The sequence below is a fragment of the Typopeltis vanoorti genome, chromosome 5 (genome assembly GCF_054136105.1).
Source record: "Typopeltis vanoorti isolate ZY-2024b chromosome 5, IOZ_Tvanoo_1.0, whole genome shotgun sequence".
NCBI lineage: Eukaryota > Metazoa > Arthropoda > Arachnida > Uropygi > Thelyphonidae > Typopeltis > Typopeltis vanoorti.
The window spans coordinates 55,032,720-55,059,568 of record NC_143553.1 but is presented as its reverse complement, the minus strand read 5'-3'; the positions used below and the strand labels follow the sequence as shown (position 1 = coordinate 55,059,568).

Sequence of the window (26,849 nt, the reverse complement as noted above, 5' to 3'; positions counted from 1 at the left end):
GTGAATGTGCAAAGGAACTGACAACTCTGGTATGGTCCCTAGGAAGTGGAAGGAAGGCAAAGCAGTTCCTTTGCAGAAAGGTGGCTCTAAGACTGTGGTAGTTAATTACAGACCAATCACCATCTCAGGTGTTGTGGTAAAAGTATTGGAAAAGTTGGTTGAAGACAGAATTCAAGAATGGGTGGATCAGAATATAATACTCTACAGAGGCCAACATGGTTTTGTTAAAGGTAGATCCTGCCTTAGCAATCTATTAACTTTTCATAATAGAATGACATCTGAGTTGGACAAAGGAACTGGCTACACAGTGGTACTTCTGGATTTTGCTAAGGCTTTTGACAGGATACCCCATGGAACACTGTTACGCAAATTGGAGCAGATGGGAATGGATACTAAATTGGTGATATGGATAGGAGAATGGCTCAGGGAGAGATACCAGAAGGTGGTGTATGGAGGAGCCGAGTCCGGGATGAGACAGGTGACGAGTGGTGTGCCTCAGGGCTCTGTGCTTGGGCCATTTTTGTTTAATTTGTATATAAATGATATATGAAATGGCTTAAAGGGAGATATTCAGTTGTTTGCTCTTGATGCAAAGTTGGGTATTGCAATAAAAAATCAAGCTGATGTTAAAAGTTTGCAGGATGATTTAAATAAGCTGGTAGAATGGGCAAAAGGTAATGGTTGTCAGTTCAATATGGAAAAGTATAAAGTCATGCATTTTGGGATTAAAAGATTACCAGCTGTATACTATATTGATGGAACAGTACTCCAAGAGATTGATGAGGCTAGGGACTTAGGGGTGTTGGTAGATAGGGAGATGAAGTTCAGGAGACACATTGCTCATGCTTGTGATTGCACATAGGATTGCTTGGTTGTTGAGTAACACACTGACATCCAGAGATAAAGAGGTTATTATTCCCCTTTATAAAGCATTGATACTTCCACATTTGGATTACTGTGCTCAGGTCTGGTCACCTGGATTCCTTGGAGATGAGGAGGCTGTGGAGAAGGTTCAGAGAAGAGTGACTAAGTTGGTGAGTGATGTAAAAAATGCTCCCTACATTGATAGATTGAGAGCTTGTGGAAGCAGAGGAGAGGGGGATATGATAAAAACATTTAAATTACCAAAAGGTTTTTATAGGATTGATGCAGGGGAAATGTGTCAGCTGTGTGATAGTGATGGAAGAACAAGAGGTCATCCCTGAAAATTAAAGAAGAGTGTGGTTAACAAGGGTGTCAGAACAAGATTTTTTGCCTGGAGGGTGGTGAAAATGAGTGGAATGCATTGCCTGAATCAGTTGTGAGTTCTTTGTCTGTGAATGAATTCAAGAAGAGATATGATGGATATTGTTTTGATAGTTTGGGTCTCCCGCGATGAGTCTACTGACTCCATGGAGATAACTCGTAATGATGATAGTAATAATAAAATTGTTCTGCAACTGTAGGAAAATAAAAACTCCATAAGAGATCATATAAAAAGTTCTTACCAAGAATGTTATATATCCTGTCTTCAGCAAACTTTTACAAATAAAATCAGTGGCAATATTTTACAACAGGATTTGAACTAAACTAATGCACTGTCTATCTTCTCTTTCATGTTAGGCACTTAATGGCATATCAGAGACAAGTAACTTGGCTTCTTAGAAACTTGTTTAATATTATGATAAGGCAGTTAATCCTATCTGCATTGTCTGCTCTGGCCAGTTTGCCAGCATGAAAACCCAAATTTCAAGGAGGAAAAATCCTGCTACCTTTTTATGAGAATGGCTAAGTCACCATCGTTTGAAAAACCTCTTATGAAGGTTCTTAGCATTCTAGATAGTATTCAAACCTGACTTTAGGAGGCTCATAAAAACTAATTATAAAATTTTTAACAACTACACAACATCCTTTTTCACAAACCAGCAAATATAAGCAACTAGTTAGGCTCCTACTAACCTCTGTATTAATGTATTTATTTTTCTTTTCCTTCAAAAAAAAAAAAAATAGTGTTGGTATTGTGAAATAAAATATAAAACCAGTATAATAATAATCATTATTTTAATGACAAATTTATATATCAGTACACTCTAAAATGAACTGTGACACAGACTTTTTTTTTTAATATGTGGTAGGAAAAGTATAAAACGGCAGGAGTAGAGAAAAGCAAATGAATGTGCAAAGTGTAAAGGAATTGATATCCTTACAAGAAGTCTAGAGTTAAAATACTATCTGTTTTAGAAATTTACAGATGCATTGTATAGGAGACTATCACAAAGATATCTACCAGCTTTGGTATATCCAGTTATTCAGAAATAACGAGTGTAAACCTCATTCTATGTTATGAGTTTGGATTATAGATTAAACAATACATCATCTCTTGGTATATTTACAGGTTTTCTCTCAACATTTTTACAAGTTACACAATTATTTCCTTCGTCATGATTGAGAATGGCAAGCTGTAAAAAAATGAAATATAAAATGCTGTCTTGGAAGATATGAGAATAATGATAAATAGTAAAATAGTTTTTTTTTTTTTTTCCTAGAGGCAAAATAGCTTTTTCTCTCCTTACAATGGAAAGACACAAATATAGAACTATAACAATCTTTTTATCACAGACATTTAAAAAACAATGAATGTCTGTTAACAAATACTCCATTTATTTTGTGATAAAATATACAAAATCTTCTTACAGTCATACCACAATATTATCTTAAGTTCTCGTACTATGACAAAACATAATTACAACAATCATTTTATATTATTTGTGCCTTTGCATTGTACCACTTAATGCCAAAATTGCAAGTAGGCAGTTATATAACATTTAAAAACATGTCACAAGGCAGGTAAAGGTACTTGTGTGTTGTATTGTATTCAAGACAACAGTACATAATTAAAATAAGCCTCTTTCGTATTTTACGTATCATTTCATTCTCCAGGTAAGGTAAAATATTCTTTAATTATCAAGATAAATTAACAAGAAACGTTTATATATTTTGACTTGCAGTAATTCCTTTTGTCACGTAGTATTTATAAAATAAAGCACTCTTCAAGAGCTTATTCAGAAATTAGAAATCAGTTATGTACATATACATCCTGAAGTAGTTACTGGAAAACAAGTCAGTTTCTAATTTTGGAACATCTAAATCTCATTACTAATGCCATTTATATTTTGAAATTGTTTCAGTATTTCCAAATGATTCTTAATGTAATTAGCAGTAAGAAATATGTTGAAGTGGAAATTCAACCCATCTCCTAATACTATTACATTACAAAAGTGCACCAATTGTCTTGAAACCTATTTCACATATTAATGAAATTATAACTAAAATGATCAACTGAAAAATCACCAGCAGTGCTGAAACTTCATAGTTCTTCCATATAAACTTGATTAAAGTTTAAAGGGTTTGCACCATATTCTAACTTGGTGATAGTTTTGTTGCCTAGAAACAGGAGTGCCAATCTAATAATTCTAAATAGCTTAAAAGATGTGCATAATATCCTCTAATATTAGAGTATAAATAAACTGGGGAAAAAAGTAATTTTAACGAGAATTTAATAACATTGTAGGCAGAAAAACATTACATGCAAATCTAGTTTAATAATGATAAGATGAAATGATCAGTATAAATAAGTTAAAATGATTATATTTAAGAGATGATTTAACTTAGAGTGCATGTATTTATGTATAACTTGGTGAATTGCTTTGTACATAGCACATAGCATAGATATATATATATATTTTGCATTAGACAAGATTAATACTGTTAATCTTCACATCAAGTATACCTGTTTACAGATGTTTGCTGTGGCTACAAAAAAAAGTTCCTTTCATGTACACTACATACAGTTGACTATAAACACATGCTAGTATCTACAATAAATGAAGAACATGAATACATGAAAAACAGAAGGGTAGAGTTTGTAGAACTGATGTAAAATCTCTACTCTGGTAGGAAATGTTAAAATATTCATCAATTATAGCTTCAATTTTTTTTTTTTCCTTGATGGTAAATATACTGTCATCTACATATTAACAAGCTTATACTTTGCAGTCAGACTGCAATAAGTCCATAACACCAGGCCTATAATTAATAGTTACAGTCTATCTTATAGCAAACTAAATTTTTGGATCACAATAAATACCAGAGAAAGTAACACTTCTCTCTTGCTGCTGCTTTTAGCATAAGCACCATATTCCACCTTGGTGGCAGTTACAAAACAGTACTGACTAGAAAAACAGGATTGTCAGCCTAACAACAATCTCTAAAAAGATCACAAGTATTATCGCATTTGCAGGTTTTGAACAATGCTCCAAGGGATCATATACAATGTACAGAAATATGGCAGATGATTTTTCTTTGAGGTTAGGAGGCCCCTTGAAACTCGGGTAATTAACACTGACAGAGTTCATTTATGAAATGTTTGAAGATAGAGATATGGATTAATGATTCATCTCCATACTTTTAACCTACGGAATGATATTTTTTTGAGCTTTGAAACTGTTGATGTTGCTTCTTTAATTTCATCATCAGAGATTGTTTCACCTTCACTATACACTTGTCTCCTTGTTATCTGCATTTCATCAACAGTGTTCTCACTGAGACTTTTAATTCGCCTTTCTGGGGTAACAGGTGAATAATGAGGAGATTTGAGATCATCTACAAGAGAAAAAAAAAATTGCTGAAATGACAACAAGAAGTTAATTGATTTGGTTTCCACAAATTAAAGAACAAAGACAAAAATCATAACTCAAACTGTATAATAAATATATTGAAATATAAATAATTCAATGAAAAACGGTATGATATGAGATATTATTATTATTATTTGACACCTCCAGGGAGTCCAAAGACTCATCGAGGGAGAGTATGCCAACAGCATCGAACGATTGGTCCCCTTCCAACTACTAAATTAACTGAGCTATTAGTAGCAGAGGCTCTACCAATCAACCAACCTTTGCCGGCTATGGAAGAAACACCCACAAAAATTGTATATAAATAGTTTAATTCAGTAACAAATGGGTACATGAAGACAACAGTCAAAATGAGATTGTCAAAGTGCCTCAATAAGGAATGTGGTCACCTCTTACAGTAATGTAGTGCCCACAACAACACGTTTCATACTGTTTATAATGGTGTCCAGGAGTTCAAATGATAATAACTATTGCTCCTGCAAAGCTATCTAAGTCCCTCAAGGTTTTCAGGAGGGGTGGGGATGAAAGCAGCACCACATCAATTTAGAGCAACCCAGACATGCTCAGTAGGATTAAGGTCAGGAGACGTGGATGGCCAGTGCATATGTACAATAGTCTCTTCTTGAAGATATTGGTCCACAAGCTTTGCTCAATTAGGATGAGCATTATCATCTTGTAGGATAAATATCTCCCCTATCACTCCTGCATACAGATGAACATAGGGATTCGGGATCTCATCTCTATAAGTTGCAGCATGCATGGTTTCACTAGGAAGCACCTGCAAGTCTATGTGCCCACCCAATGAGATGCTTCCCCAAACCATCACACGTCCATCACCATAAATGCCCCTTTCACAGATATTAAATTAGGGGGATGATAACATGTTGTTGGTTCTTTCCAGATCAGAGCTTGCCTGGTATCACTTCATAGAGAAAGAATCTGGTACACCATTAGCCATCTTCCTACTCTTAGATTCACATCTCCATACATCACTTTCTGATACTTATCAGTCGACCACTCTTCTGTACATGTCAAAAGTCTGTTTTGCAAGCTTTTGAGTTTATATAACAACCTCTCATGTGGAATATTGGCCACATACCTTGGCAAAATGAAATGTATTATTGGGTGTATATCCATTCCTTTATCCTACTGTGCTGTCACATTACAGAACGCGAGTTGACTACTAAAGCAAGACCTACCCCTAACAAAACCATACTATTCTTCATTGAGAATCATAGTACTATCTGTGACTACACAACAGATAATAATTGGTATATAATTCATTGCATCATTCTTAGTTCCAACTCTTGTATAATGGAATTAGCTTGCTCTCTTTCTACTCATTAGGAATTATATGTTTGAGACTCAAGTTGAACAACCAGGTCACAATCATTGCTAACCTTCTTGCACATTCCTTTTGCATCCGTACTGATATCCCATCCAGTATGATGCTATATTCAAATCAAATTCTTGCAATAGTACTTAGGACTATTTACTTTTTTATGTATACTTTTTTATATATATGTATAGTACTTTTTTTTTTATACTACTGTCCCTTGCCATCAGAATCGCTAATGTAGTATAATGTTTTGAATATTGGATCTTAGGGGGGACTTCCTCTCGATGAGTCTCGATAGACTTCGTGTTTCTTAGGAAGGACCTCCCACGATGAGTCTTTTGACTCCATGGAGGCCTGAATAATAATAATTCACACATGAAAGAAAAAACCAAACAGAATTTATTACTTCTGTATATTCTGCTCAATATGTCATGAGCTTCATTCAGGGAGAAGAACTGGTAACAATATTTAAAATATGAATACAAGAATGAGTCATACAGTATGCATATAATATCACGTATCTTGGAAGCAGCTGTACAAGTAGGAGAAACCACTATTAGAGTTCAGAGAAGTGGGTATAGATGTATAATTAATTTTAAAAATTATAAAAAAAATAACAGCAATCACTTCCCAAAACTTAGATAGTCATTGGGACAGTGGTGTAGAATAGATGATCAAATTTGAACCTACTGTAGTATAGCATCTTGGTACGGTTCCAGTGAACTCTGTCTGGTATCAATGGCATGAGAAGCAAAGCCTGAACCTTCAGATTTCAAAATTCTTATATAATCTTGATGTTCCTGGATTCTATTATAGCAGAATGGCTAGTCTATCCAAAGTAGCAAACTTGACTAGAACAGGGTTTTTGAAAACAAGGAAAGAAGTGATTAATTATCATTGATAGGCAGTAAGAAAGATGACACTTCTGGACTCTTCGCGGATTATATCTGCGAAGAGTCTTTGCTATTTATTCAGACATTCCTTTAAGGTAGGTATGTGGATCCTTTTATGACATTGGATTGCAGCCTGGAAGAGGGATGATAATTGTCAAATATTTTCTATTAAAGGTTTATTTTATTTATTTTTTCTAATAGAAGAGTTTCAGAACAAATTGTGCATGCTCAGTGTGCAAGGGAGAAAGTCAAGGTGGATATCATATTATGATCCTGGATACAGTTGTTATCACACTGTTATAGCCAGACATGATAATGACGAACTGAGACAGTGAGCAAAAATCATGAATGGCATGCTGGCAGAGTTATTTAAGGAAAAAAGGAAGTGGTTTGGGTGCACTGGATGGAAACGTATAAAAGTGATAGACCGCATTTAAATAAATTTGGTATGAACTAACTGGAGAGACAGTTGTTAGAAAGTAGCATAATGATGCGATGTCAGAGTGTAGGAGAGCCAAATAGGTGAGACTATGAAAAGTGCTTATGAATGAAGAGGAGTTATGTGAGAGATGAGAATGTGAGAACAAAATGCAAGATGGACAGGGAAATGGAGGAAAGAGTTAGGAGCAGATGCTGGAAGTCAGAGCTGAGAGAGAGAGTATGAGTGGTACTGGTTAGAGATCCAAAAATTGATTTTAATGCTGATTTATTAATATGTGAGTAACAAAACTAAGGGAGATGAAATTGTTGCACTGACTGAGTTTATTCACCTGCAAATTTGAATAACTGAAACATGGTTAGATGAGGATGATATGATGTTTTTTGTAAGGATAGGAAAGTTGGGAGTGGGAGGAGAAGTAGTGCTGATCACAGCAGGGGAATTATGTCTGCACAAAGTTTCAGAGGAGAAATAGTGGCAGTAGTTTTGAGGCAGTATGGCAAGAGGTGAAGAGGATGATACTGGTTATAGATCTAAAAATGAATATTTAACTTCAATATGTTCCTAATAGATCAGGGAATGTGGATGACAAAGACAAAGAAATGTATAGAAAAACTGACATTCTATACATCTGGGAATAAGTGAATTTCTCTAATTCATGAGGGACAACTGTCTTAAGCAGTATGTAATGGAGGACACAGAGGAGAGTCTTAGAACTGACCATATCATCAACAGATGATTGTGAATGGGATGGTAAATCTTCCCTCCAGTTTCAGGAATGCCCATATGAGATGATCACTCAGTGGTAACCAATCATATGAAGACATCTGTGAGGAAATGATATATGATGATCATGACAACCTTGGGAGATAGCTTGAATTTAGCATGGAATGAAGAATTGGGCAGAAAGGAAATAAATACTGTTTGGACACTGATCAAAGGCTATTAAACAGCAGAGATGTCTGAATGTACTCCAAAAAAGCAAAATTCTAAATAAGATCGGTGTAACATGAATGAATGAAGAGATTAAGCATGCAGTCTGGAAGAAGATGGAGTTATGGAGGCAGCACAGCATAATGAGAGCAGATAAAGGGTAATGATCTGTTGTACGAGGAGTACAAATGGAAATCAGGAGGGTGACTCGGTAAGGTCAGCAAGAGTGCAGTATGAGAAATTAGCCAATTGGGGTGGGGGAGAAAGAAAACAAGAGTTCTTTCACTATGTGGCAAATAAAAGAAAGAATGATGACTACGGAAGATGTGTTAGTGGATGAAAATGGCAAACTGCTGCAGAAGATTTTATTTTCATAACAAGTGCGACATCACAAGGAGCTTGAGTGCAGAAGATATGGTGGAGGAAGGGTTGATGGTAAATGAGCAGGTAAAAGAATTCAGTAAAATTGAAGAATTTTACTGAATACAATATAATTGAAGAATTCGGTAAAATTACAGACCAATCTGGGTCTGGAGTTCTGTGGAAGAGATTAGTGAGGGCTGATATTCAGAATTTAGTTGTTAATAGCAGTATCCTCTATTAATGACTAAATTAATACTAGCAGTATCCTCTGTAAGGCAGGCTGTTCTCTGTCACCAATTTTGTTTAACATGTATTCTGAAGCAATGTTAAAAGAAGCACTGGAGAATTCAGAAGAAGGAATAAAGATTGGAGGTAGACAGATATTTACAATATGATATGCAGATGACAAGGCATTATTATCAAATACTGAAACAGGACTACAACATATGTTGAACATATTACTGGAGTCCTGTATCAATTATGGAATGAAAATTAACATAAGAAAAACAAAGGCAAGGAAAGAGGCAAATATGGATATCCGAATAAATGGGGAAAAATTGAATCAAGTAAAGACATTTAAATATCTAGGAAGTGTGATTAGCAGTGATGGAAGATTTAAAAGTGAATAAAAGCAAGAATAGCATGGGAAGAGATGCCTTTAATAGAAAATGGAATTTGTTCAGAAGTAAAAGGGACAGAAACCTAAAGAAAAGACTAATAAAATGTTATATGTGGAGTGTTGCCCTCTATACAGCTAAAACTTGGACATTGAAGAAATTAAGATTTTAGAAAGCTTTGAGATGTGGATTTGGAGAAGGATGGAAAAAAATCAAATGGACAGATAAAATAACTAATGAAGAGGGGTCTTGAAAGGAGCAGAAGAAGAAAGAAGTCTGTTAAAGAGGATAAAAGGAAACTGGATCAGACATGTTCTGAGGGGAAATGGAATCATCAGAGATGCTATCGAAGGAAAAATTGACAGAAAACGACCCAGAGGAAAAGTAAGGAAAACAATGCTAGATGACATGCTGAATGGAGACAGGTACACAACTACACAACCTTGAAAGAGAAAGCTCAGAACAGAAGAGAGTGGAAGGAAAGTTTTTGCTACTAAGAGAAGGACCTGCTCAATTGCAGAATACTCAAGAAGAAACAGTATCCTTTATGATGGTTTAGCAATTACAGTACAGGTTTAGCAATTTTATTTATGCAAATAAGGTAACAAATGGACTAGACAAGGGAGCTGCATAGACTAGTACATATTTAATTTTTGCAAAAATCTCTTAAAGACTACCACAAGTTGGTAACTGAACTGGGATGGATTAATGGCGTTTTTCCCTTCTTCTCTCCTTAACCTATTGGTTTGTGGATAGCAGTGGCTGTTGATAGTGGTCTTCTGTTTAGTTTAGTTTAGTACAGTTAATTTGACTGTTTGGTAGGTTCATCAATTTTTGATGTCACTCATTTATTGAGTTCTTGGTCTTCCCTGCATTTCCCCAATAATAATAATAATAATTTATTATTGTTATTATTATACAGGCACCTTCATGGAGTCTGAAGATCATTGTGGGAGTCCCAGACTATCAAGAGAATCTGTCATACCCCTCCTTAAATCCATTCCACTCATTCGCAACTCTTCAAGCAAAGAATCTAGTCCTCACACCCCGACTAACCACATCTTTATTCAACTTCAGAGATGACCCTCCCCCCCTGTTCTGGCCCCTCAAGTCAATATTGAAAAATTTCCCCCTGTATCAATTGTATAAAACTCCAACTTAAATGTTTATATCATATCCTCTCCTTTTCTCCTATCAATCAACTTCTGCAATCCACACACCTTCAGTCTATCCTCATAGAGAAAATTCCACAGACCACTTACCATATTGGTCATTTGCTTCTAAATTCCTCCACTACTTCCCCAAGAAACCCAGGAGATCAGACTGGAAAACACATTAATTTAGGTGTGAATGTATCAAGGCCTTATAAAGAAGAATAACAACTTCCTTCTTTTTACTTGTTAATGTACTCTATAATAGCCAAGTAATCTTATGGGCTATTTTAACAATATGTCCTCTAAACTTTAACTCTATGTCTACCACCACCCCTAAATCTCTAGCATAATTTATTTCCTGGAGTATAGTTCCATCAATGTGGTACACAGCTTGTAAAGTGCATAACTTTACAAGCAGTCCCAAAATGCATAACTTTGCATTTCTCCATATTAAACTGATAACCATTATCTTTTGCCAATACTGACAGCCTATTTAAATTGTCCTGCTTCTCCACATCATCTTGATTAACTATTACCCCCCTAATTTTGCATCATCAGCAAACAACTGAATATTTTCTATATCATTTATGTATAAATTAAACAGTACTGGTCCCAACAGTGAACCTTGCAGCACACCACTGGTCACCTGTTTTCACCTTGATTCTGCCCCCCCCCCCCCATATACCACTTTTTGATATCTGTCCAAAAGCCACCCAATTATCCACATAACCAGTATCATATCCATCCCCATTTGTTCTAATTTGCATAACAGTTCCATGTGGTATTCTGTCAAATGTCTTTAAGAAATCCAGCAGAATCATTGTATAGCCATTTCCTTTATCCAACTCAGCTGTTAGTCTATTATAAAAAGTTAGTAAATTACTAAGGCATAAGCTAGACAAGGACTTCACAAAGCCATGTTGCCCCTCATACAGTACCATATTTTTATCCACACATTCCTGAATTCTTTTTCTGATCAATTTTTCCAGTACTTTTACAGCCATGCCTGAGCTACTTGATAGGTCTATAATTTGCTACTGCAGTCTTAGAACCTCCCTTATGCAAGGGAATAATTATTTTGCCCTCTTTCCACTCCTTTGGAGCTCGACCAGAGCTGAGACTTAAAGAGCCTAGTCAGAAGCGTTGCAGTTCCCTTGCACATTCATGCAAAACCCCATCCAATCCTACAGCTGTATTTACATTGAGATTCTGCAATATCTTAAGAACCTCCAATTCATCCACCTCTTAGTGTCTGTCACATAGGTTAAAGGAGTAACTTGACTAGGATTCTAAACTTGGTCATTCTTACACTCACTCGCCTCACACAAACTTACCTGCTTCCACCCTAATTGCTTAAGTTTTCCTGAATGTGTGCTTCAGCATGCTCACTGAAAAAAGCTCTCTCTCTAGACACCTAACACCAAAACATTTAGATGCATTCCATCAGAATTATACAAATCCTTATTTTTGTCAAACACAGATCCATGAATCCTACATCATTCCTTCTGCACAACCTATGTATTGATTCATTAGCTATCAATGCCCTCCTCAGTTCTCTTCTATCATTAACATGGCAGGAGATTTACAGTCCTCACCTTCTTGCTCTTCAGTTTTGCCTTTACATCCCCCTTAAATTTAAGAGAATACTTCTTGCCTCTCAAATCATTTGTGCCAACCATGACATTCAGTTCCTTCGCCTTACCTTTTTGCATCTGGACAGTGTGACTAATGTTGTGAATCTTTGCACCAGATAAACATAATTTTGTCACACTTTCATTAAGTACTCCCCCGATCTTTGAGTCACTATACATAATTTTCTCCTTAACTTGTTTTTCTTTTTCGTTCACTCGCCTGTTTCATTCTCTTCTCGGACCTGCTTATCTCTTGCCACTGCCTTCTGCAATTTTTCAATTTCATGCTTTGTCTTGTGAAGGATAACATTCAAGCAAATTATTTTGTTATTTATCTCCATTTCATTCTCCTCTATTTCCATGGCTACACATTCGACATTAATTTTGATATTTTCCATCCTACTGTTGAGATTGTTCACTCTACTAATATTTTCTTCATTTTGGTCACCTAACAGGCACTTACTTTTGAAACATTTAATACATACTCTTTCTCTCATTTCAATTTCCTTCCATACATCCTTTAATTGTTGTAATAAGTACATTTCACATACACACACTGCAATGCATAAAATCCTGCAAATTCAAATTGCCCGACAACATGGCCTTTACCACTATTGTTCCACCATGCATTGGAGTCATGCCAACTATATCATATTTAAGCAAAAAAAAAAATATATATATATATATATATACACACATACATACACACAAGGTTTACTTACAAACTAAATATCTCAGTCAATCCCACATTTGTTTAAAACAAAAACTATACTAAGTTAACCTAATATTATCAACTAAAATACGAAAAAGTTATTTATCCTTGTGGAGCATTAATGACCTCCCTGCACACACAATATGCCATCTAATCGCAATTCCTCATTTTTCTTCTTCTTCTCTTAATATGTCTTAATTTGTAACTCTTTCTGTCCATGTTATCTTCAGAATTCGGCACTAACACTACACCTCGAAAGCTAGCAGCCTTGATTTGTCTGTTTTTTCGGACAGTCCATATCTTTGAAGCATAGAGGGCCACACTCCAGACAAAGCAGCTCTTAATATCAGTGACGTCCTCTCTGATGTTAATAGTGTTCTTTTCTTGTTAAATGCTTCTTTTTTTTTTTGTCTTCTCCCATTGGATGTTATTAGACTTCCTAAGTAGTTAAATTCTTTTACTTGCAATAACCTTTTCCCATCTATTGTGTCATTTATGATTTGCTCTCCATCCCTGGTACATTTCATTACTTTTGTTTTTCATTTTGCATCTTTCGTTTAGAAGTTTATTCATCTCTACAAATGCTTCTTGTAGCTCTTTTTCGTTTTCTGCTATTAAGGCTACGTCGTCTGCAAATTGTATTGTATTATAAAGCCTTCCATTGCGATTTTATTGATTTTTTTTTCTTTGAATTCCTTCAGAGCCTCTTTGATGTAAATATTAAAAAGTAATGGTGAGAGTCCACACCCTTATCTAATGCCCTTTCTTATTTTAGCTTCTTTCCCGTGTTTTCCTATGAATACAGTTTGATTTTTATATAGTTTGTAAATTAGTCTACAATTATCAGGTAATCAATCTTCAGATTTTTGAGGATTTTAAACATTTTATTCAAGTCAATGTTGTCAAATGCTTTCTCTATATCAGCGAATGCCATGAGCATGGGTGTGTTTATTCTAAGATCAGTCGGAGAGTTAGTATAGTTTCTCTTGTCCCTCTATTCCTTCTGAAGCCAAATTTTCAGCCATCGGATAAGTGTTCTTCTATTTTTCTTTCAATATGGTAATGAATAATTATATTTAAGATTTTAAGACTGCGGAGTAATAGGCTTAATATTTGGTGATATTCACATGCTTGTGCTCTTATGGGATGGGGGTCACATAATAGATTAGTGAGTTTGATAGACTGTCAGATAGATATTAGCAAGTTGTATGAGGAAGCAGTATCCCAAAAGAGGAAAGTCACTAGTGGCACCACAGGGATCTGAATTTAGATTGTTACTGTTTATTTTTTATGTTAATGATATTGCAACAGGCTTATTCAGAGATGTGTAGCTGTTTGGCTTTACAGGCGAATTGAATAGATGATGTGAGTGGGCTAGGGAGTAATGCTACCAGTTCAATGTTGTAAAGTTCAAAGGAGGTGGCAATGAAATTTGGAAATGATAGTAGACAGAGGCATCGAGCTTAAGGATAACATTACTACAATTATCAGGTCATCGCAATGGATTATGGCAATGATGATAAGGGTGTATATACAAGTAAACAAGTTATGGTTCTATTGGATAAGACTTTGATCAGGCTGCATTTGCATTGTATGACTATGCACAGATGTGCTTGCCTGGTTTTCATGTATATGAAATATCTTGTTCGAGGATCCAGAGAAAATTGAGTAAGGTAGTATTAGATCTCTGTAATGGGATGTAAAGAGACAATAAAGGAATGCCATTTACAGAGCTTTGTAAATAGAATGGGGGAGGAGATTTGATTGAGACATATAAGCTAGTGAGGGGTTTTTATGAGATTAATGTGGAGGAGATTTAGATTTTTCATAGAATGGAGGAAAACAAGGGTAGAAACTGTATGAGGAAGCAGGGCAGATTCTTTGCATGAAGAGTGGTTGGTGAGTGGAGAAATGGTGAATTGAGTTTAAGACAAAGTTCAGTGATCTTTGTGTATGAAGGAGCAACCTTCTGTGATGAGTCTTTTGACTCCATAGAGATCTAATGTTATAATAATAACAAGTAAGAAGGAGGAACTGTGTTGTCAGTGACCACATGTTCTTAGGAGGTTTATGCAAGCATCTTACTTAATACTACAAAATACGTACTAGTAGTCCACCCTGGTTGGAAGTAGTTAATGTATCTGATTTCCAACCAATAGGCTACGCATTCAAATCTCACTATGGATATGGATTTTTTGTGATAACCTTTAGGTGGCAGATGAGATACACTGCTCATCATCAGACCATTGCCCCACTTGGTGTGGTTCTAAAAAACTTTCCATGTTGTTTGGTATCTAGAGCAGATAATGTAACACAATAAATAAATAAAGAATAATAATAAAAAAAAACCGATGAAGTCTTAGCCCACTGATGGTACTAATGTACTATACATTTATAACTTTACTTTTTGTGAATGAGAGATGCATAAAATAAAAAATAAAATGCATCTAATTTTTATTTTATTTTTTTCTAAGGAAGAAAATCAGTTCAACAACAGATAAGTACTTCCACAGTGTGATTGGATGAACAGGACATTACATCCTTCAGTTGGAAAAGACTTGAGTTCAGTTCTTGCCATGACAAAAGTAATTGTTATATGGACTTTTCAATTGAAGGTGAGTTAGCCAATCTCATATGGAATTGACAGGGCTTTTTTTTCCCCCCCTTTCCTGGAAACTTGGGTTTTTCATTCTACAAATCAGTCAAACACTACACCTAATTTACATACAAAAAATACTATTGGTGGTAGATGGCATTGTAAATAGATGGGGGACAGTGGCATTATGTATAACTAAAGGATATGTGCTTATGAAACTCAAGAGACAACTTGGAAGAATGCTATTAGGAGCATAAGGTACATACTATAAAAGTGGCTGGTCAGGATTAAGCAAGAAATTAGAAGGGTCAAAGGAAATTTTTGGAAAGGAGGCCTGTGAAGCTAATGGTTAAAAAGAAAAAAAGATGATTATGAGCAATGGCATAATTATCATGTGAAACTCTTCAGTGTAGGGAGATACATATAGAAACTATAAAGGGTGCTCAATTAAACTGCCCTCAAGAGGCCTACTGAAAGGTTGTTATGGAAGAAGAAGCACTGAACAAATGCAGTTAAGATACTAATTATGAGTGGATAATTCTAATCATTGGAGTGTTGTAGAATATATATTGGAATTATTTAATGAGCACTGGATTCAGTTATTTGTTGCTAGTATTATTATTGTATGATTATCTCTATGTAGTATGACCCACTATTATTATTATTATTATTACGGGCAACTCCAGGGAGTCATTAGACTCATCGAGGGAGGCCCCAATCATATTCATTACAACTATCTGACATTCATACAGTATCTATCATACCTCGCCTTAAACTCATTCACTGTCACAGCATCCACTACAGACTCAGGGAGCGCATTCCACTCATTCACTACTCTAAAAGTAAAGAACCCAGCTCTAACACCTTTACTAACCACACTTTTGCCCAGTTTCCATTGATGTCCCCTAGTCCTCCCACAACCAGCCCTGTTCTCAAAAATATCTTCTGAATTAATTTTATAGAAACCCTTCAGTAATTTGAATGTCTCAATCATATCTCCCCTCCTCCGCCTATCAACCAATTTTTGCAACCCACAAATCCTCAACCTGTTCTCATACGGTTCATTCCACAGACCTGCTATCATCTTGGTCACTCGCCTCTGGATCCTCTCCACATCCTCCCCATCAAGAAGAAACCTAGGTGACCAAATCTGAGCACAGTAGTCTAGATGGGGTCTTATCAAGGCTCGATAGAGAGGAACAATAACCTGCTTGTCAACGTATTCTTCAGCAACCAAGTGATTTGATGAGCTGTTTTGGTCACTTTTGCAATGTGTCCCCTAAATGTCAATTCCTTATCCACCAACACTCCTAAATCTCGTGCCTCATCAATTTCCTGGAGCAGGGTTCCACCAATGCAGTAAACTGCCGCCAATCTTTTCACCCCAAAATGCATAACCTTACATTTTGCCACATTAAACTGACATCCATTCTCCTTAGCCCAGACCTCCAATCTATCCAAATCATCCTGCAAAATTTTGACGTCATCTGCATTCACTATTGCCCTACCCAACTTCGCATCATCCGCAAACAAATGAACTGTTCCTCTCAGATCATTTCCTATATCATTTATGAACAAATTAAACAGCAGTGGTCCAAGAACAGATAGTTGTGGCACACCACTAGTCACAGGCCGTCTTGTGGACTCTACTCCCGAGTAAACCACTCTCTGATATCTCTCCGTCAACCACCCTCCTATCCATCTCACCAACCCTATGTCCATTCCCATATGCTGCAATTTACTGATTAGAATTCCATGTGGAATCCTGTCAAAGGCCTTGGCAAGGTCCAGTAGAATCACCGTAAACCCATTACCCTTATCCAGTTCAGCCGTCACTGTGTTATAATACGTGAGCAAGTTACTGAGGCATGACCTACCCTTCACAAAACCATGCTGTCCCCGATACAGTATCCCATTTTCTTCTATCCAATCTTGTATTTTCCTCTTGACTATTTTCTCTAAGACCTTGACAATGATTCCTGATATGCTAATCGGTTGGTAATTTACAACAGCAGTCTTGGAACCACCTTTATGCAGTGGAACTATTTTCCCCTCTTCACATTATTCACACAATACCTATCTCACCTCCTTTTTTAACTCATTCATGATATCATTTCTGCTAGCCCATTCCACACGTTCATCACTCTCCAAACAAAATATTTAGTGATCATTCCCTTGCTATCTGCACTTTCACACTTGTTCTCTCCCTTACTATCATCTTTTGAAACATTTCTTCTGCATCAAGTCTACAAAAGCCATTTAGTCGCTTATGTGTTTCTATCATATTTCCTCTTATCCTCATATCAACCAGATTTTGTAATCCACAAATCTTCACGCTAGCTTCATCTGTTGCCTCATCTGTTATAAGTGACGGACCTGTCGCTCACCTTTCGACTACTTTTTCATCCCTCCCACCCCAGTGCACAGTAGTCCAGATGTGTTTTTCAACATTCAAATAATCCCTTGGGCTATTCTGTCCACTTCTGAAATATATTCTCTAAACTTCAATTCGATGTCTCATCAATTTCTTTACCATTTTAATCCATTTCCGTAATACCCAGTCTATAAACTTTTCATCCACAGCTATACACTTTGCCACATTTAACTGACATCCAGTATATTTTCCCATGCTGACAGTGTTTAAATCATCCTGTCGGAGTTCTACATCACTTTTATTAATTACTGCCTTCTAGTTCAGTATCATAAAGAAATTATATCCTTGTTTAATCCTTTATCCAAATGTATAAAGCATTTGGATAAACTGCATTTGAAATTTCTTCACGACTAGGCTACTTGTACATAGGCTAATAACGGCACGTTAATTGCTTCCACTGAGACCTCAAAGGTCAACACTGGTCAAGGCAGTGGCCCTTCCCATAATGCATAGCATTATCCACACTTGAAAGGATGTATGCTTTGCATTATGGGATAATAAAGCAATTAATGTGAAGTCATTAGTCTCTATATACAAGTAGCCCAGATGTGAAGATACTTCATATACAGACATTGTTTGCTTACACTTGAAGAACAAATTAAATCAAGAATATAATTTCTTGACATCTTTAATTCATATTATATCAAGTGAAAAAAACTTTCAACATTTATCTGTAATCCATAATATTTTGATAATAAGGTCTGACACCTTTTATGGATAATATATGATGTCCGCATAACTTCAACCTTGGTATCTAAATAATTGATAATTGATGCATACCTCAAAGACAGATTCATGCAAGTCAAAATAAATGAAACCGTATCAACCAGACGCAAGATCCTGGCAGGTGTACCGCGGGGCTCACTTCTGGTCCCCCTGCTATTTTCTATCTCTACATAGCTGATAGCCCTCAAAACCCAAGTTCAACATTCACTGCGTTATATGCAGATGATACTGCTTTATTAGCAAGATCTCTCAGCCCCAAACTAGCTGTCAGAAGATTTCCCATACATTGGAGAAATGGCTGATGGACTGGAGGATCCAAGCAAACCTACAGAAGAGTTCAGCCATACTGTTCACTAAACACAAGTTTCAGATCAAGGAAGACATACACCTGCTAGGAGTCAAGATTCCATGGCAGAGCGAAGTCAAATATCTCGGCACGATGCTTCACAAAAAACTCCAATTCACCAGTCATATAAAACACATAAGCTTGAAGACATCCAAAGTAATTGTGTAGCTCTACCCCATGATCAACAGAAGCAGCAAACTGGATACTCGGAACAAATTGCTCATATACAGGATGGTAATATGCCCAGTCATCACTTACGCATCTCCTCTGCATGGAGCCATACCTCGAATACACATATTCGAAAGCTGCAGAGAATACAGAACAAATGCCTGAGAATGATTCTGGATGTCCCATGGTTTATTAGAAACTCCCAGATTCACAGAGAAGTCAACTTCCCACATCACATCACTCCTCCATGACCTAGCAGAAAAGTTCTTCACCAAGACAAACAATCATCCAAACCAGCTGATCAAGCAAGCTTCACACTACAATGAAGCAGAATTCTACAAATACAAAAGACCCAAGTCAATTCTATGCTCCGCTGAACACAGCTAATCTCACTGCCCTTCCAGGGCGAGCTTAAAGCTCAATACTCTCCACTCAAAGAACTTCCCTCTCAGACAAAGAGGAATGTGAAAAGCATTTATGCTTCACCCATCAAATCAGTAACGTTCTGCGAACCTTGGTATCTCTTCTGGGTCTGGCTTCCACTGGGGTTGCTTGCTTTGCTCTCAGTGGCAGGCTTTTGTTTGTCACTGAGTGGTGCTACTGCTGAGTTTCCTGTACTGGGGTGATTCATGTGAGATTTAGCAATCTTGTAGACAATCCTCAGAGGTTTTGGAGAGGTATCTCCTTTACTTGAACATAAATCATGCACATCTGGAAGGGTATGTGTGCCTTGCATTATGGGATACCAAGGAAATTGATGTGGTCATTAGCTTCTATATGGACCTACCCCAGTTGTGATGATACTTCATACACAGCCATTGTTTGATTACACTTGGAGAAAGGATTAAATCAAGAATTTCTTGGCATATTTAATTTATTATTTAGAAGTATCACATTTCTTTTAGTTTTGTTCATCTTGGTAACACCAATAATGTTAATACAGTGTTTTTTGTGATTCTTCTGCTAGCTTTGTTTCTTTTCCATTGATATATCTTACCATCTTTAATTCCATCGAACTGAACACTGTTCAAGCAGATGAAAACACATCGAATTGTTCAGCTTTTCACCGCTCACTCTAGTTATCCTGGCAATTCACTAGCCAGCATTTTCATTTTGCACCATCATATTTTTGAATGGATTTTTTTGTTAAACAACCAAATGTCTCAAATTGCTAGCCAATCCTTGTTCGTTCAGCAACATAGGCAGATAACTAGTAACAGAAAGTGTTGTCAGGGTACACATGAGAAGGTGATGATTGAACAGAGGATCAGAAGTTCTAGTAGGTTCTCTATATTACTTAGACAATGTGGAGTCACTTATCCACTTTTGACCCTTAAACAATCCATATCATTATGTTATAGATAACATAACAGTAAGATCTTCCAAGAACAATGTTTCTTTCCCAAAGTCATCTGGATATCTAATAAAAATTTACTGTTCATAGGCCTGAAAGAATTTAAAAATGGGAGAGTAAACACTACGGTAAAGTCATCATTGAAAAGACATAGAAAAAGTAGAAGGTTAGGATTCAGATAAATGGACTCGCATTCAGTGCCTTATATTGATGGTAATTTCCTATCTTACTGTTTCAAAGAAAGTGGTTCACTCATACAGTAACTTTCAGTGAAACCAAAATCTCATTTTATAACATTTGGAAATTTGTTATTCAGGGTTGCAGTACAGCTGACCTAATCTTTGTCAACAACCAGTTATAAAAATTAGTGATTGCTCAATTATCTGACCTTCAAATGAATAAAACTGCAATTAGCTGACCCTCAAAATGGGGGTTAGTGCATCAACTGACTTCTGGTACAGTACCATGTAATTGTACCTTCTGTTATCTAACCCTTCAGTTATCTGTTGGCAAATTGCTCTTCTGCTGTTGAGGGATTATTGTATTTTAATGAGATAGAAAATTATGCAAACTGTTTAAAAATCAGACAAATATTATGCGTATGAATCATTAGATTTTATATTAGGATGAAAATAGTATCATATAACATCAAGAATGATTTTGCAGTTTCAAAACTTTTCATATAAATGATATACAGTATTATACAATTTAAACATACCTCTGGTTCTGGATGAATTTCGAAATTTATTAAACTTGCTTACACTTGCAGATTTTGAAGAAGTTATCTTCTTCTCTGAAATAACCTATAATAATCATACAAGATATTTTATTGTTAGTTTCTTAAACACAGTGACGGCTCTAGAAAATACAACAGACTAGTCTCAAAGATTTGGTTATTTTTTTTAACCCTCTCTATGTTATCTCACTGAGGTTGCTTCAGAATCAAAGCTAGGTAACTGGGAAGAGAACTCCACATAACCTTTAAGGAATGCAAAAAAACTGACTAGGGTTTCTGGCCTCATGTCTCTTTCTCAACCTTCACATGGTGTACTATGTTAGTAGGTATCAACTGAATACCAAATGAATGAGGACTTGCTGACCAAATTGTATTCTGTATTGGTTTAAACCAGTGATCAGGGGAGTGCTTAACGAAAGTATGACAAAATCGTGTTTCTTGGGAGCAAAAATTCACGATATTAGCCAAGCTATCCGGATGCAAAAAGGTAAGTCAAAGGAAATGGTTGTCTTGGTTGGTACAAATGATTTGAGAGGTAAGAAGTATTCTATGAGGGAGGATGTAAAGGAGTTGTTAGAAGAGGCAAAACCGAAGAACAAGACAGTGAAGATTGTAAGTCTTGTACCACACTTCGATAGAGGTGAACTGAGGAGAAGGGCACTGATAGCCAATGAGTCTATACATAGATTGTGCAAAAGGAATGATGTAGAATTTGTGGATCTGTGGTCTCTATTAGATACAATGCTGATGGACTGCATCAGCATTGTATCTAAGTAGGTTTGGTGTTAGGTGAGAGCTCTTTGTTCACTGAGCAAGCTGAAGTGCAAATTCTGTGAAAGTTAAGCAATTAGGGTGGAAGCAAGTGAGTGTCAGAATAACCAAGTAAGGAATCTAGTCTCTCAAGCTAAATTACTGAATAGGGTAGTCAATTCAGAAAGTAAAGGTGGGTGGGGGACTAAAGGGATACTACAGTTTATGTATATTATACTATACTAATGCCAAAAGTATCAGGAACAAGGAGGAGTTTTTGGCATTCATTAGTGCAACTTTGCCAAATGTTATAGGCATTAGTGAGACTTTGTTAACAGCAGATGTAGTTATAGGAATTGAATGAATGGTTTAGTATTTTCAGGGAAGATAGGATGGGAGAAGGAGTACTACTACTGATGATAGCAGATGAATTGCAACTAAAAAGAATAGGAGGCCGACAGGAAGGTGGCTGTTCATTTGAGGCAATCTGGTGTGACATTATGCAATGCCTTTGAGAAGGATGTTTAATTTAAGTCTCAGCTCTGGCAGTGTTCCAAGGGAGTGGAAAGAGGGCAAAATAATTCCTTTCCATAAGAGAGATTATTCTAAGACTGCAGTAGTAAATTATAGACCAATCAGTATCTCAGGTGTGGTGGTAAAATTACTAGAAAAATTGGTAAAAAAGAGAATTCAAGAATGGGTAGATAAAAATACGATACTATGATAAACATGGCTTTGTGAAGGGTTTAGCATACCTTAGTAATTTACTAACTTTTTATAATAAAGTAACAGCTGAGTGGGATAAAGGAAATGGCTACACAATGATTTTGCTAGATTTTTGTAAAAGCATTTGACAGAATACCACATGGAACTCTGTTATGCAAATTAGAACAAATGAGGATGGGTATGACACGACACTGGTTAAGTGGATAAGAGTGTGCTGCTGGACAGATATCAAAAAGTGATATATGGAGGGGCAGAATCGAGGTGAAAATAGGTGAGTAAATAGAGAATACAAAATTAGGTAGAGTAAATAGTTAATCAGGTCAATGTGGAGAGCTTGAAGGATGATTTAAATAGGCTGTCAGTATGGGCAAACGATAATGTTTGTCAGTTTAATGGTGAAAAATGTTAAGTTATGCATTTTGGGATAAAGAGATTACAAGCTGTGTACCACATTGATGGCTTATACTACAGGAAATAGATGAAGCTAGAGATTTAGGGGTGGTGGTAGACAGAGAGTTAAAGTTTAGAGGACATATTGTTAAGGTTGCTAAGGTAGTCCATAAAATTACTTGGCTGTTGAAGAACACATTAATAAGTATAGATAAGGAAGTTGTTATTCCTCTTCATTAGGCCTTGACGGATTACTGTGCTCAAGTCTGGTATCCCAGGTTTCTTGGGAATGAGGAAGCAGTGGAGGAGATTTAGAGGCAAATGACCAAGATGGTGAGTGGTCTGTGGAATATTCTCTATGAGGACAGATTGAGGGTGTGTGGATTGCATCAGTTAGTTGATAAGAGAAAAAAGAGGGAATATGATTGAAACATTTAAGTAGTTAAAGAGTTTTATAGGATTATTGCAGGAGAGCCAGAACAAAGAGTCATTCCTAGAAGTTGAATAAAGGTGTGTTTAGTAAGGGTGTGAGGACTAGATTTTTTGCTTGGAGAGTTGTGAATGAGTGGAATGGGTTGGCAGAATCAGTTGAGTGCTGTGTCTGTTAATGGGTTCAAGGAGTGGTATGATAGATTGTGTGGATAGTTTGGGTTTCTCACGATGAATTGTCGAACTCCATGGAGGTGCCCGTACAATGATGTGTAGCTTCCCTCGATGAGTCCTTGACTCTCTGGAGAGGATGGCTGACTGACAGATATAGTAGTGTACCCCAGATATCAGTCTTTGGTTCATTGTTATTCCCTCTTTATATTAATAGCATTAGGAAGAATTTGGCATGAGACATATAGCTTTTTTCCTGATGATGCAGAGATAAGCAAGGTAATTGGGAACGTGATTGATATGCAGGACTTGCAGAATGATTTAAATAGGCTGGAGCTGGGGGGCATGTTAAAATGGCTGAGTTCAATGTTAGTAAATGTAAAGTTATGCACTTTGGGGTGATGAGATATCCAGTGGTCTATTGTAGCGGTGGGATTATGCTAGAAATCTTGTCATTTTATTAGATAGGAAGTTGAAATTCAGGGGCTATATAACAAAGTTGCAAATACAAATAAGAGAATAATGTCAATGTTTTAGGGATAGGTAATTTTTCCCTCTGTACAAGGCCTTGATATGAGCTCACCTGGACTATCGTGCAGAAGTCTGGTCTCCTCATATCTGAGGTGATATTGGGACTGTGGGATGTATAACATGAGGACAGATGAGAATTTGTGGACTGCAGACACCAGAAAACAGGAGAACGTGAAGTGACAGACCTTAAAAGTTCTGAAAGAGTATAGGATACTATTAGATAGAATTTTTTGTTTTATGGAGGAAAGAGGAATGTTGAGAATGAATGCAGGCAAGAAAGAGTGTGTTAGCTATATATTTTTCTTAGAGTGGCACATGTTTGAATTAGTTTGTCTTTGGAGGTGGTGAGTGCAGGTCTTGTGAATGAATTAAAGAAAAGGGATGACAGCTGTTGTGGGTGATGATGATGTGACCTCCCTTGATGAATCCCTGACTCCCTGGAGGTCTCTGGTAATATAATAATAATACTGAACTCTAAACCAAAAATTCTAAGAGGAGTGCCCACATTGGGCTGGTAGGCCGGAAGGTCTACAAATCGCTGTTTTACAAATGTTGGGAAGTTTTGCACAACCATATTGATTTTTTTGTTTTAATGTGCCACCAATTCCAAAAGAAGTCAGTCATGTTTGTATTTGCTGCCGTGAAGGACAGTAGTCTTTTTTCCATTTGAATTTGTGTGAAGGATCCAAGGCATGGTAAACTAGACCTGACTGACTGATGACAGATATATTTCTTGTTTGTTCTTCAAGACTGCTTGGCAGATCTTCCAGTCTGACCATAATAGAACAAGGAATCTTGTGTGTGTGTGTGTGTGTGTGTGTGTGTGTGTGTGTGTGTGTGTGTGTGTGTATACATATATATATATATATATATATATACACACACACACACACACACCTGGAATTGAGAGAAATCTGATCTTTAAGAGAGTGAATAAGGGTAGATAGCTTCAAATAGTATTTGAAAACAATACAGAGATTATGTTTCTTGATAGTTACCAGCTATTTTTTCTCAGGTGCCCTGCATATATAGAACAGTATAGCATCACTGTAATTTATATGTTGAGAGGGATGTGAACTCATCATCATCAAATTCCTGCCATATACCCTCAAGGGGTGTACAGGATATGATAGTACTACATGAAAAATTTACATCATTACTAACTTTCTATCTACAATTTTCCTCCAAATCAGCCTGTTACTTGTGAAGACTCCAACATTATCAGATCTTATATTTCTATCGTCTAAGGCACTTTGTACCATATCAATCCATCTATATCTTGGTCCTCTGGGTTGTTTTCCTGCCAACCTGGCAGAGAACACTTGTTTTGCTAATCTTTCCTCACCCATTCTATTTAAGTGACCATACCACTTGAGATTAGCTCTGCTAAAGCCTTCCTGGATGCTGACAATGTCAAGTTCTTTCCTAATAGCCTCGTTTTTAATATAACATTGCCATTGATTCCATCTGTTCACGCCTCTAATCTTTCTCAGGACTCTCATATCTGCAGTCTCTAGTCTTTGGTTAAGTGCTTTGCTTCTGACCCAGCTCTCAGGTCCATAAGTTAAAACTGGTTTGAACACTGTCTTGTATACAGCTAATTTAGTGTTCTGACTAATTTCTCTTTTATTCCATATGAATTTATTCAATTGACTTCCTACCATACCAGTTTGCTGATTCTGTTGTCTATTTCCATATTAATTTACCATCTTCACTAAAAATCGTGCCTAAGTAGCCGAAATGTTTTACTTGTTCCATTCACAACGCAGTTGGCATTTTCAACGATTCTGCCTATTTTCATTGTCTTTGTCTTTTTATTGCTGACCTTCATACCATATCTATTACAACAGTTATTCAATTTAGTCAGGGAATCTTACAGACTTGTAGCAGATTTATTTAGAAGTATAACATCATCTGAATAAAGCAAAGAGCTGTTTAATACCACTTTCTTTCATGATATGATCCATATACAGGGTGTTCGGGATAAATTTGACATATTTATAATTAATTATATTTTTCCGTAAGTTACATGTATTAACACACACTTCTCTTCATTTAAAAGTTTGGACCCTTCTTCATTCATATACAAGATGTCAGAAAGGATGGATAGCTGGAACCCACCTGAATCATGGAAGAGAATAACTTGTATCATGATGATTCGTGCCCGCCATCAAAATAAGGATATTACGACTGCTGCCCAATGCTCCCTGAATACAGTAAAAACAATCAGGCATGAACTAGAGACTTGCAATGGTGACTACGAGGATGTAGCAAGAAGAAAGATCCCTAGCAGACGATCTGATTGCGTTCGTACAGCAGAATTCCTCGCAAATCTGCAGGAACAGGTGTTGAAGAACCCTGGCATTGGAATTCGGGCTTTGTTCGTGGAGTTGCTAACTGTAGTCAAGCCCTGGATAACAAGGGTAGCCAATGGTAGGCCGTATGTATGGCAGCAGGATTCGGCCCCTTGCCACACCTCTGGGAAAAGTCAAAAATGGTTGTCTGAAAATTTCTACGACTTCACCAGTCCAAATGTTTGGCCTCCAAACTCCCCAGACCTTAACCCCATGGATTATTTTGTATGGGGCGCAGTTGAAAAAGACACCAATCGCACTTCCAGTAATACAAAAGCCCAGTTAATGGATAAAATTAAAACAGTTTTTGCGGCCCTTCCCAGGGAGACTGTAGCATCAGCTTGTTCGAGGTTCCGAAGCAGAATTGAAGCTGTGATCGAT

General features: G+C 36.6%; 1 protein-coding gene across 1 annotated transcript in view; it reads right to left on the bottom strand.

Annotated features, from left to right (window-relative positions):
- Positions 1 to 2,023: 2,023 nt before the first annotated feature.
- The window catches only part of LOC150106422 (uncharacterized), a 766,385-nt gene continuing 741,559 nt past the window's right edge, over positions 2,024 to 26,849 (bottom strand). The window contains exons 48-49 of the mRNA XM_090392993.1: positions 21,100 to 21,184; positions 2,024 to 4,641 (exon numbers count right to left, since the gene is read on the bottom strand). Of these exons, the coding sequence (XP_090249119.1) occupies positions 4,433 to 4,641; positions 21,100 to 21,184 (294 nt within the window). The 3' untranslated portion in view covers positions 2,024 to 4,432. The remainder of the gene's footprint in view (positions 4,642 to 21,099; positions 21,185 to 26,849) is intronic.